At 35.1% G+C, this 13,709-nt stretch overlaps 1 protein-coding gene across 1 annotated transcript; it reads right to left on the bottom strand.

The window, feature by feature from the left end:
- Window positions 1–2,582: 2,582 nt before the first annotated feature.
- LOC110657736 (GTP-binding protein SAR1A) lies at window positions 2,583–5,649 on the bottom strand. The gene is made up of 3 exons (XM_021815083.2): window positions 5,369–5,649; window positions 4,783–4,914; window positions 2,583–3,266 (listed from the first exon to the last, which is right to left on the bottom strand). Exons 1-3 carry the CDS (start codon window positions 5,495–5,497, stop codon window positions 2,946–2,948), a joined length of 582 nt encoding a protein of 193 aa, XP_021670775.1. The 5' UTR covers window positions 5,498–5,649; the 3' UTR covers window positions 2,583–2,945.
- Between the last annotated feature and the right edge of the window lie 8,060 nt (window positions 5,650–13,709).

Raw genomic sequence — 13,709 nt, forward strand, 5'->3', positions numbered from 1 at the left:
GCATTTGACCCATTCCATGCAATCGAGACTATCCCCAAATATGACCTAAAATTGTCGTTTTGGTCTTGGATAATTGGATGACGAAATGTTGTTTTCTTATTTGTTTTCCTGTCTATATCGTTGATGTTTTCACGCATTGATGAAGAAGACTTCATTTTATTTTGTTCATTAATTATTATCTTCTATTTTAATCAAAGACAAAGTAAGTAACATGCTTTGATGAAGAATGATCCAGTATTAGAAATTTCAACTCTCATTTGTACTGAATTGCCGATTGTATGAACTAAACTAATCCCGATTATTGTTCTTTTGATGTGATATTAATTAACCTGAAAAATCAAAACTATATATACAGCAATTAGAAGATTGTAAATAAGAGTTGTACTTAGCCAGATTGCCAGAGTGTATTAATCTTATGAATTCCGATTCTAAGAAATATGGATTTCCATTTATGGAATGATAATTGGAATTCCATGCTTATGTTATGGTGTGGTTGATACACGTAAAGATATTGACCAGTTAGATTGATGATACGTTGGCCTATGCAGTTGCCATTTTAGTATATATGGTATACCATGCTCCTTATCCAATCAGGAGGGGGTTTATCCGACTTCTTCTTGCCGAACTGTACATGGAAAGACTACCCAGATGCTATTAAGACCATCCTTTAAGGTAGCATTCCAAGAGGCCAATCGGGAAATCGAAGAGTAACTGCAATGATGGAAGACTCCTGATACAATAGATAAATTTAACATTCCACTATGATAAAACTGAACACCAATACCTAGTCTATATATAGTAATAACGCTTGGCACTCTATCATTGATCCAGTAATTGATATATAAAATTTTATGGCCACAAGGTAAAACATTCCAATTCAAATACTCAACTCTCTTATTCTTTTTTCTGTCCACTATTTTCCTTCTCTTTCACTAAATTAGCCATCGAAGTGCCATCGGAAATAGCTCCTCTAATTCGTTATCTTGCAAGGAAGGGAGATACATCATTTCTTACCCATCTAACCCAGTTGGAACAAGGTACTCGGACAACATATATTCAAACCTAATACACACCCGTATTCCATTACCATACCTATACCCTTTATAGCCTTCAGACACCATTCACGTGTTACTCGTCCATGATACCCCCGGTATAATATATAGAACATTAGTGGTCTTCATCACTCGCTCAGTATTATTAACATTTAACACTAGAGGCTTTACTTGGTAAACATTTCGAACCAAACTGATATGAGAGCCATCACATAGATACTCATTGAATTTATCATCTCCATATGAAGTGAAGCCTTCATATTTAACATATATTATTGTTTTGATGTTTTACTTTTGAGTTAAAAGTGTTGAATTACTTCATGTTCGTTGCTACAGCTTGCAAATCATGTTTACTTCTCGCATGATGCGCAACGGGTGGCTAGTGCCTGGTGTTGCTGGAAATTTTTTGCTGCTTTCCGGGAACATGTTTATCAAATCAAGTTTGAGATGTTTTTATGGTTTTTGTTTTCTCCTTAACTCTTGCTGATAGTGTTGATCATTATGTTGCATGATGTTCCACACTGGTCAGACGACAGTAGGATTCTTTTTAAGTGGAAGTAAAGTCTCCAAGCTGAAGGTATGCTGTATTTATTATTTATTGTTAACACTTTATTGAGTTGTTTAAGGGTTTGAAAGGATTGTTGGGTTATACATGGCATTCCATTTCAAAGTTTTCTCTCCACAGTTTTCCTATTTAAGTTAGTGAATTAGGTGACCATGTTTTTCTATAAAGTTGCAAAAATTTCATTGAATTTTTTTTTTTAAAAAAAAAGCTGCTCTCTAGGCTATCGTGTATGCAACCTTAGTTCCAAACAAGACGATATTCTGTGTTTCCAGTGTTAAAATTTATTTCTTTTTCCAGGTTTGGGATAAAAGGACACAGAATTTAAAACCAGACCTTGCGGGGCCATGCTGATGAGGTACATTCCCTCCCAAGTACAAGGGGCCATTTGACCTGTGTGCTGTTAGACTTTATTTTAAATGATGTTTGAGTTCTGATTTTATTGTGGCAAGGTATATGCTGTTGATTGGAGTCCTCTGGAGAGGTGGCCTCTGGAGGAAAGAATAGGGTGTTGATGTACAGGGTGTTGAAGTTACGGATGAGGTAGACCTACTAGCAGAGGAGTAAATTGTAGAAATGCTAAATGAGTTGGCAGTTCCCATGGACAGTAAATGAGTGGGCACAACAGCATGATAAAAAGAAACTGAAAGAACTAGCTATGAGAATGGTCAGCCTTAGGATTATCCCACTTTTCTATCTCTATTTCTGTAACCTGGAGATGATGTTTCTTGAGCGGAGGAAGAATGCAATGGTTAATTACTCAATTCCATGTTGATGGACTTGCAACGATTTTTTTCTTCTTTTGTAATTGTAAAATTATTTAAAAGCTACTTATACACGATACCCACTCCAGTGATTTCATTTATAGATGAAGTGGGTGCATAAGATTTGAATAGTGATCAAATTCCTTCTTTCTCGTGGAGATAATTTGGCTGTAACAGTACATAAACTTCACTCAGCACAAGTCATAACACAATAGATTCAACATGTCATTGCAGAAACAAAAGATACAACTAGTTAAATAAAATACATTCCACAGTGCGTCATAGCAGATGCAAACTATAATGGAAATTTCAATTTTCTGGATCTACCGTAACAAGACTACAGCAAGAGATTGGCGTAAGTCAATTGACAAACCACAAGTGCAAAGAACAACTTGCTGCCACAAGTAATTTTTACAGATCGGTGACATTAATAGTTCCTTCCACACATATCCGGATCACAATACATCCAATTTAAACAGGGGATGAATACAACTTTTTTTCGGTTGGACTGGGCGTGCTGGGCTGGGGGCTTTGGTGGTTCTTCCAAACGTCTTCCTGAGCAGTACATTACTTGATGTATTGAGAGAGCCACTTGAAGCCATCACCATATCCCATTTTGCGCACAATGCTGCACATAAACACCTCCAAAGGACGCACATTTGTGTCTGCCAGGTTTACCTTCCCTTTTCCTGTAGTGAAGTTAGTCAGGCCTAGGTGGTATCGCAACTCATCCTCTGAAGCAGCATAAGGTATGTCAATCTTGTTCCCCAAGATGAGAAATGGAACATCAGTCAAAGCCTCATCAGAGAGGAGAGCATCCAGTTCCTTTTTTGATTCTGCAAACCTCTCTTTGTCATAGGCATCAACCAAGTACACCACAGCATCCACCTTTATCACATATAACCATGTTATATTGCAATGTTGGAGCTATTTAACTTGCGGGAATGTAATTCTAAACACAAAATGTGCAACTACAGTAAAGAACAGATATATCAAGATTCAAAGCATAATTGACGGATGCATGGAATATGAAAAATTTTGCAATTCCATTCCAGATATAAAACACCATAAATAAAGAGATTGCAAATTCATTAACCAACTTCTGATCAATCATTTTCATAAAAGAAAATAATGTTCCCAAACAACCTAATATAAGAAAACAGGGCAAGAAAAAGTTGAATGCCTCTGCCACAATCACAGTGATGAGGTCCAACCTTTGATTTCCACAGCACTATAACAATAAGCGAGTCACATAGTTGTTAGTTTCCCAACCTCAAAAGAGAAATAGAAGAACCAAAGCGTCAATATATGAGAATTGCCAAGTGTAGCAAGGAAGAAAGCTTTCCGCTTCTAGTGATGGGTCACATTCACAGAGAATTGCACTCACAAGCATATGCAAACTGATACTTGAGTCTTCTTATGTAAAATTGGAATACCAAGCCATGTAAGTCATTATGAAAGAAAAGTAGAAGAGGAAGGCAATATCATGAGTATGCAAAACAATTACAAAAACTGATAATGAAAGTACAAGAAGGTCAATCCCATGAAATCACCCAAATTTGGCCATTCACATTACTAGCCAGTAGTCATGCATGACTAGTAAAAGGCAAAACGATGCAATCAACAATAGGTGGCAGATAGTGGCACATCAACCTAATCCTAATCCTAATCCTAAGTCACTTCAAAACATACTTGTCATTAACTGAAGCACTTCACAAGAAGCACAGCCTTAGTAATGCGTTGTAAATAGTTACCAACACTCAAAAATGTTTGTCTGCAATGCTCAAGCACACTTGACTACAAATATAAAGTGACTGATTACCAAAACCTATTGAAAAACATAAGATGCACTCTACAGAATGATGTGGTTATGATAAAGGTTTTCATAATGATGCAACATCTCAAGAAGAATTTGAGAAAATAAGACCAAATATAGAACTAACAAGGTCAGATAAACAGGAATATACACATAATACACATGATGTAAGTACCAAATATTATTAAGAAAAAAAGGGAATCAGCATATATAAAAAGCCCAGAATCAATAATCAAAATAGAAATGAAATACATAGTTAAAATAAAGCAGAGTAAATGTAAACATAGCGCTGAATATACTATGTATAATGGTTTATCTAATTCGTTGTGCAAACAAAGATACTGAAACATGGAGCTACAAAACATATACACAGAATATTTCTGATTAAATCTAAAGAGCAAATCACAGGCACAAGTAGAATTTGATCTATGGCCTCCATGAACCATGCCAGGCTACCTCACTGGTTAAGCCAGTTGGCACCCAGAGGATTACAACTAAAAACAATGGAAAAGCATAAAAAAACCTATACTATCGCACTTCATAACATGTACAGCAGCAAAACTAGCTAGCCGATTAAGAATAGCTTACCTTGGCATAGTAATCTTTCCAGACTCTGCGAGCCATCTGATGACCACCCAAATCAAATGCCTTAAACTTAATTTTCCCAATACTGAGCTCTTCGGATGTAGGATATTGAGTAGGCTGATGTTGGACCAATCTCTGTAATCAGGGGAAAAAAAAAAGGCACTGCTCGGTTAAGTAAAACCACTATGTTGGGTAGCTAGTAAAAGAGAGGCTGCATACACAAATACACACATAAATTTCAACTGAATTGTTCGATTAGTTAATTTCCAAAATTAGAAAACGACCAACTAATAAAATATTATATATGTAACACCAATTGATGTTGTAGCATTTCCTGGGGCTTCTAACCTCAACCCATAAGGGGCTTCATCAATTATGTCTACTAATGCAAAAGATAGGGAAAATCGAATGCGTATTTGGCTAAATCTTTGCGTGTTCTGAGCTATAGAAGAGATCTTATTGAACAAAATAAATCAGAGATGCCAAACTTGCCTTCCGTTTCCCAAATTTTAAATATTAAATCGAAGACAGTAATCAACCAAATTATACAATCAAATAAAACCAAGGCAACAAAAGAAAAAAGACGAACCTCATCTTTCAACATGTGAAGCAAGGTGGTTTTGCCCGCATTATCGAGCCCTAGAAACAAGATCTTGGCCTCTTTCTGCCAGAGACCAAGAGAGGCCAGGACGCCATAGAACCAATCAAGGAGAAACATAGCTTCTGTGCTGTAGATGGTAATGTGAATATGAGATCCCAACGCCGCGAGAGGTGGAATTTGTGAGAGATCCTTCTAAGCTTAGGAAGGAACCAGACAGTCGGATTTCAGGGCTTCTGGTTGAGAATGAGACATAGGTAAAACACTGGAGAGGAATAATTTTTTATGAGCTGGACCTGCTTTGCCAGTGGGGCCCGCTAAAGTATGAAATGTGACGTCATTTCTCACTTACGGACAAGAAAACGCCACTGCTTCGCCCCCTTAAGCTCTTCGCGAGACTCCACGTCGAATTTTTTTCCTTTTAATATGGTATATTTACTGTGTTAACTTTGAGCACTAAAATATAATTTTCATTCAAGTCCTCATATGTTTGAAAAATTAATGTTGGGCACCGCGTCTAATACAAAACTAACCCCGCTGTGTCATACAGTGGGTGGCTACAGTCGTCTCCTCCCTTCGCTGGAAGCCGTTGTCTCCATTTGCCACGGATCCCATCATCCAGGTTAGCTTTTTTTTTTTTTTTTTTTGAAAATTCAATAAATTTCAGTCCATCCATTTAATTTCAAATTAAATAAAATCACAAAAATTAAAATATCAAAATTTATAAAATAAAAAGTGAATGTTGAAAAATTCAAACTAAATCAATTTAATTTGTTAATTTTGAAGTTGTGCTGTTTTATCGCTCTCAACCTCTCTACAATGCAAGTTTACCCTTAAGCCGTGTTCTACTTGGCTGTCTAAATTTACATATTAAATTAAAAATTTTAAATTATAATATAATATTATTGAATTAAAGCTCACTCACTGTAAATTAATCTCGTTATGCAACCTTTAGGCTCTGATTTAACGTTTAACTAAACTTTTAACTTTCTTTTTAAGGCTAACACTCAATTTTGGCTAATATTATTTGATTCTATTAATTTAAATTTTTAATTAAATTAAATGAAAATTTTAAATTTTTTTAAAATGATAATTAATATTATTTTCCTCTTCTATGAGTATGGAATGATGAATATCAAGCTTTAAAATGTAATACAATACTTCAATATTTAAATAAATATTAAGAGCTAGACTGATATAAAATGAGAATGTAATACTTAAATATTATCTTACATATCCATCATTTCATACCTACAAAAGAAAAGAATAGTATCAATATTTAAAACCAAATTAAAGAATTAAAAGATCAAATTAAATCAATTTAATTCAAATTTTATAGTCCAACGAAAAACTACCACCCTACTGCTAAATTCACACATTGATTTCAAAAACTTGTGGTCTATTTACATTTTTATTGATTATATAGTTTGATGGCAAAGTCAAACCACGTAACAAATGTCTGTTTGGTATTGATAATGAAAATTAAAATTATTTTTTCAAAAAAAAAATATTTTAGATACTGTAAAAAAAAATAATTTAAAAAAATTATTTTATTATTTTAATACTATTATAATTAAAATTTATTAAATTTAATTTTAAATTTTTTTAATACCTTTATCTAATATATTTTAAAAAATATTTTTTTAATATCAATTCCAAGAAAAATAGAGAGTTTTTGAGGAATCGGAGATATGCGAGGAAGCCTTTGTCTGGAACGAACCATGGAGCCCCACTCTTCCGGATTTTAAAATCTCCAACAATTAGACCCGAAGAGAGTCCCATCATGGATGTTGCTAACTTGATAAATTCTCAAACTAATCAATGGGGTATTTCAATATTAAAGGTCTATTTGGATGGGAGTGAGAAAAGAGTAATTAAAGAGAGGGTAAGGAGGGAGAAGGGTAAGAAGGGTTACAATAAAAAAATTATCATGTTTAGAAAGAGGTGAATTAATGGAAAAGTAAGGAGAGGTAATGTTTATTCTTTATGTTTAGAAAGAGGTAAAAGAAGGGTAAATAATTATTAAAATTATAAAAATATCATTTCCTATTAGATAAAATTTATTCTTTATTTTTTTTAATATGCAAATTAAGGCCTTTTATTTTTAGTTTAATAGCTTATAATTTATATTTTTTATTGTCTTTTTATATTAGACCATAATATATACTATTTCAACATTTAACTTAGATATATATAAAGTAATACAAATGTCATTTTGCATCTTTTCAAATATTTTATTTTTTTAAAAGGTAGGTAAAATTAAATAAAAAGATAAAACTAACATTTTTTTTGTAAGAATTCAAAATCCACGAGACAGAGCGAAAAGATTAGATACGGCCACAGAGAGAAGACATTTATTTATAGTGGTAAGCTACGTTTATTTTTAATGGGTATAATTGGATTTTTAATAAAAGATTAAGGACATAATAGGAAAATAAAAAATAAAATAATTTTCATCTCTCACCTCCCCCTGCTTACACTTGGGGTGTAAGAAAAATTGAGATTTGAGGGGTAAGGGAGGGTAAACCTTACCCTTACCCTTCACCAGCTCACCCCTTTCCAAACAGGGGTATAATAATTACTTACCTCTCGTTACCCTTATTTACCCTTTCCTCACCCCCACCCAAACAGACCCTAAGGGACTGCTTCTCTCCGTCTGAATGTGGAGATTCTTAAGATCCCTATTAGGAAAGAACCAAAGGAACCAGATTTGATTTGGCATTTCTCCAAATATGGCACTCCAACAGTAAAATCTTTTATTGTTTACTGAAGAAAATGTAAGTCATGAACCGAGCTAGAACTTCTCCATCCTCATCATATAACCCCTGTCCACCTTTTTGGAGAGGCATATGGCCGTTGTTGGAAAAGAAAGAGGAGAGCAAATACTATTTTGTATTCTACGCATATTAATTTTCAAGTACAAAGGATATATATAGGAGTTTAGGCAACTCTTTAAGTTCTAATTACATGAATCTAAGTTAATATCCATTCATGAACCATCCAAAAAACACAAAAAGACACATAACTATTACATTAATTATATTTAATCACAAAAAAAAAAAACTAAAAGACAAACGAACCTAGACATATATAGGAAATTGCAAATTATTTTTGCAACATTCCCTCTCAATTTGCAATTTTCTTTTTCACTCAAAGACTAGCATGTAATCTTTGAAAAACCTTAAACTTGAGTGGCTTAGTAAAGATATCTGCAATTTGATCTTGAGACTTCACATACTTGAGCTCTACTTCCTTTTTAGCAATGCATTCTCTAATAAAATGATACCTTATATCTATATGCTTGCTTCTATCATGAAACACCGGATTCTTAGCAAGAGCTTGTGTAGACTTATTATCAATACAAATTTTTGTGGCTCCCTCTTGAGTTAAATGAAGCTCTTTTAACAATCTTCTAAGCCAAATAGCATGAAAAGTACAAGAAATTGCCGCCACATATTCCGATTCACAAGTTGACAATCTAACAATGGATTGCTTTTTAGAACTCCATGTAATTGTATAATCACCCATAAAAAATACAAAACCAGTTGTACTTTTTCTATCATCAACATCTCCAGCAAAATTACTATCATAAAATCCCACAAGCTTGAACTCATTAGATGAAGAATAAAATAACCCAAAATCAATGGTACCTTTAAGGTAACGTAGAATTCTTTTAGCAACATTCATGTGAGAGGAGACAAGAGCTTCCATAAAACGATTTACTAACCCAACTGCAAAGAGAATATCGGGTCTTGAGAATGTCAAGTATCTCAAGCTTCTCACAAGACTTTTAAAGAGATTGGAATCTACCTTTTCCTCACTATCGAATGTTGACAACTTAACTCCACATTCCATAGGCGTGTTCACAGGATTGCAATCAAGCATTTTGAATTTCTCCAAATTTTTCTTTGCATATCCTTCTTGAGAAATAAAAATGCCATCTTCCATTTGCTTCACCTCTAGGCCTAAATAGTAAGTCATGAGGCCAACGTCGGTCATGTCAAATTCAAGAGTCATTGTTTTCTTGAATTCTTCAAACAAGTTTGAATTGTTGCCCGTGAAAATGAGATCATTTACATATAAACAAATAATTAAAATATCACTATTAGCATGCAGCTTCACATAAAGAGCATTTTCATGAAAACAATATACAAACCCATTATCTTGAAAGTAGTTGTCAATCCGACTATTCCATGCTCTCGGTGCTTGTTTTAGCCCATACAAAGTTTTCTTTAATCTTAACACTTTCTCTTCATGCCCTTCAACCACGAAACCCAATGGTTGTCCTACATAAACTGTAACGATCGGGCTCCAACCACTAGAGGAATTGTCCGCTTTGGCCATAAGCCTCACGGTTTTGTCCCATAGGTGGAATGGAGAACTTTTCAGGAGTTCACCCATCCTAGGATTTCTTTCAAGCGAGCACGCTTAACCCTGGAGTTCTTCCAACTCTCCAGGCTATTCCACCAAAAAGCGCCTCTAGTGATTAGTTCCCCCATTTTATATATCATTACTTTTTAAACCCAATACCATCTTCGTGCTTTGCCAATGTGGGATTTGCCTAAGGGACCTTTCTCTCCCCCTTTCGGGACTCAGCATCCTTGTTGAGGTTTGCCCCACCATCGCCCAAGAGGACACGCGAGCGGCTCTAATACCAATTGTAACGATCGGGCTCCAACCACTAGAGGAAGTGTCTGCTTTGGCCATAAGTCTCACGGTTTTGTCCCATAGATGGAATGGAGAACTTCCCAGGAGGTCACCCATCCTAGGATTTCTTTCAAGCGAGCACACTTAACCCTGGAGTTATTCCAACTTTCCAGGCCATTCTACCAAAAGGCTTCTTTAGTGATTAATTCCCCTATTTTATATATCATTACTTTTTGAACCCAGGACCATCTCCGCACTTTGAGGACACACGAGCGGCTCTGATACCAATTGTAACGATCGGGCTCCAACCACTAGAGAAATTGTTCGCTTTGGCCATAAGCCTCACAGTTTTGTCCCATATGTGGAATGGAGAACTTCCCAGGAGGTCACTCATCCTAGGATTTCTTTCAAACGAGCACGCTTAACCCTGGAGTTCTTCCAACTCTCCAGGCCATTCCACTAAAAGGCGCCTCTAGTGATTAGTTCCCCCATTTTATATATCATTACTTTTTGAACCCAAGATCATCTCCGTGCTTTGCCGATGTGGGATTTGCCTAAGGGTCCCTATTTGCCTAAGGGTCCCTTAGGCAAATCCCACATCGGCAAAGCACGGAGATGGTCTTAGGTTCAAAAAGTAATGATATATAAAATGGGGGAACTAATCACTAGAGGCGCCTTTTGGTGGAATGGCCTGGAGAGTTGGAAGAACTCCAGGGTTAAGCGTGCTCGCTTGAAAGAAAAAGGGTCCCTTAGGCAAATCCCACATCAGCAAAGCACGGAGATGGTCTTGGGATTAAAAAGTAATGATATATAAAATGAGGGAACTAATCACTAGAGGCGCCTTTTGGTGGAATGGCCTGGAGAGTTGGAAGAACTCCAGGGTTAAGCGTGCTCGCTTGAAAGAAATCCTAGGATGGGTGACCTCCTTAGAAGTTCTCCATTCCACCTATGGGACAAAACCGTGAGGCTTATGGCTAAAGCGGACAATTCCTCTAGTGGTTGAAGCTCGATCGTTACATAAACCTCCTCTTCAAGATAACCATTAAGAAAAGCCGACTTCACATCAAGTTGAAAGATTTTCCATTTAATTTGTGCCGAAATAGCTATGAGCAAATGAATAGTCTCCATGCGTGCTTGTATCCTTTAGTGAAAAGCTTTGCCTTGTATCTTTCCACCTCTCCTTAAGAATTCTTCTTTGCCTTGTACACCCATTTGATGCCAATAGCTTCTTGTCCTTTAGGAAGAGTTGTTAGCTCCCACGTTTTGTTTTTCTTTATGGAATTGATCTCTTCTTCCATGGCTTGTCTCCATCTTATATCTCTCATGGCTTCATCAAAATTCATGGGTTCACTGTCAAGGAAAAAATAAAACAAATCATTTATATCAAAGTTAATGATCTCCTCGGTTTCATCATAAAGTTCTTGAATGCTATTCATCTTTTGTGGCCTTTCACTTGAACTTTCTTGAGAGGTAGGTGATGTAACATGATTTGGAGAAGAAGGTGGAGTTGTCTCTTGCAAAGTCACCATGGTCTTTTGATCTTCCTCTCCAAAGTATGGAAAGAAATCATAGACACCTTCTTCTTATTGCTCCCATTTCCAAGCCGCTTCTTCATCAAACTCTACATCTCTACTCACCACAATCTTGCCATTACTTGGGTTATACAATTTGTAGCCTTTTGAATTTGCATCATAGCCAATGAAGACATGCTTGACACTTCGATCATCAAGCTTAGATCTCTCTTGTTGTGGAACATAAGTATATGCAATACTTCTAAAAACTCGCAAATGATCGCCACAAGGCTTCTTTTTGCTCCATACTTCTTAGTGAGTCTTGTCTTTCACACTTCTTGTTGGAGATCTGTTGGACAAATATACTATACAAGAGATAGCTTCGGCCCAAAATTCCTTAGGCAGACATTTAGCTTTTAACATACATCTAGCCATGTTAAGAATTGTTCTATTTTTCCTTTCCGCAACATCATTTTATTGTGGTGATCTTGGAGCTGTTAAAGGACGATGAATTCCATGAGATTCACAAAAATTATGGAATTCTTTGGACGTGAATTCGCCTCCTCTATCGGTTCTCAAAGATTTAATCTCGTAGCCATAATCTTTTTCTACAACTGCTTTAAAATTTTTAAAAGTAACAAATGCATCCGACTTTTGCTTCAGAAAATAAAAAGTCTTCCTGCTATAATCATCAATAAAAAGTAGGAAATATTTATTTTTACCAAATGAAGGTGGATTGATTGGCCCACAAACATCGGCATGCACAAGTTTGAGTGGCTTGGGTGCTCTTGTAGTGGCTTCTTTTGGAAAACTTCTTCTTGAATGCTTGCCAAGTAGACATGCTTTACACAGTTGATTTGGATGGTTGATCAAAGGCATCCCCTTCACCATCTTTTCTTTTCCCATCACCTTGAGTGCATTAAAATTTAAATGGCTAAATCTCAAATGCCAATGCCATGCTTCATCTTCCACACTAGCCTTTAAGCATCTTACTTCAATAGTCTTGAGATTCAACACCATCATTCTATTCTTTGACATATGCACCTTAGCAATCAAATTAACACTTTGATCTCTAAGTCAAAGACAATAATCTTTCATATGAATCTCATACCCTTTTTCAAGAAGTTGGCCCAAACTCAAAATATTACTCTTCAATTTTGGCACATAATAAACATTGGTAATAAGTACATGCCTACCATCCTTTAAAGAAATTAGAATTGTACCTCTCCCTTGAATTTGTACTTTTGATGTCACACCTTACCCCTCTGTAACGCATAACATAATCTCGTAGTATACTTAATGAATTACCGAACTTCGCCTATAAATAACCTATTAAATACACTAAAAGAGATTTTAAAACAATTTTATTTTCTTTTGTAGGTGGTGAGCACTTTTAACAGGTCTTACAAACTTTTATTTGAAGTTTAAATGTTAGGTAAAAATTTTGTCAAATTTTATTTTTCCATAAATTTTATAAAAATTTCGGCAGAGTGTCGTCTATAATTGAGTAAAACAAAAAATTTTAACCTATAAAAAGCACTTCCAAAATGAATTTCAATCACAATCCCCAACCTTCAATATATCAACATAACTCAAATTTTTACAATTCACAATATTTCAAAACAATAAAATCAACTCATCACATTTGCATTTAAAATATTTACTTTACATCCACAAGTTTAATTTACAACATAAAATCCAAAACTAATACTATTACAATTTACTGTACAACTGCTCAAGACCAATTACAAAACATACATACAGTCATATACATTAAAATAAATATATACAAAAGGGTATAATTCAATATCCTACAAAAATCCAAAATATAGAACTGTGGTCCTTAGTAGCTTACTTGGCTGCTTTACCAATCTCTCTACCTGCGACAGCAACGAAAAGCTATCACTGAGTACAATTACTTAGTGGTGCACAACAAAACAAAAATACTAATTTATGCATATATTAAATCACAATTATTCTAAATACAATACTAAAATCATTAAACAGATACAAAACACAATTTGCAATTTTAGTCAAAGAATTTTTCACTTCAGAAGTCTTGAAATAATTTTTATAAAAACACACAATCTTATCATGCCATCAATATATTTTTCATCTCAATAGCCAGAGGCTTATGAGGAATACCAAGGCTAGCTAGCTCAAATGTATGGGTA

Source organism: Hevea brasiliensis, chromosome 2 (genome assembly GCF_030052815.1).
Source record: "Hevea brasiliensis isolate MT/VB/25A 57/8 chromosome 2, ASM3005281v1, whole genome shotgun sequence".
In the NCBI taxonomy this organism is placed as follows: Eukaryota; Viridiplantae; Streptophyta; class Magnoliopsida; order Malpighiales; family Euphorbiaceae; genus Hevea; species Hevea brasiliensis.

Excerpts from the sequence above, each read along its gene's own strand:
- LOC110657736 (XM_021815083.2), bottom strand. The coding sequence starts at position 5,497 with ATGTTTCTCCTTGATTGGTTCTATGGCGTCCTGGCCTCTCTTGGTCTC. Across the intron at positions 4,915-5,368 it reads TTCACATGTTGAAAGATGAG|AGATTGGTCCAACATCAGCC; the intron begins GTTCGTCTTTTT and ends CCCTGATTACAG. Across the intron at positions 3,267-4,782 it reads GGAAAGATTACTATGCCAAG|GTGGATGCTGTGGTGTACTT; the intron begins GTAAGCTATTCT and ends TATGTGATAAAG.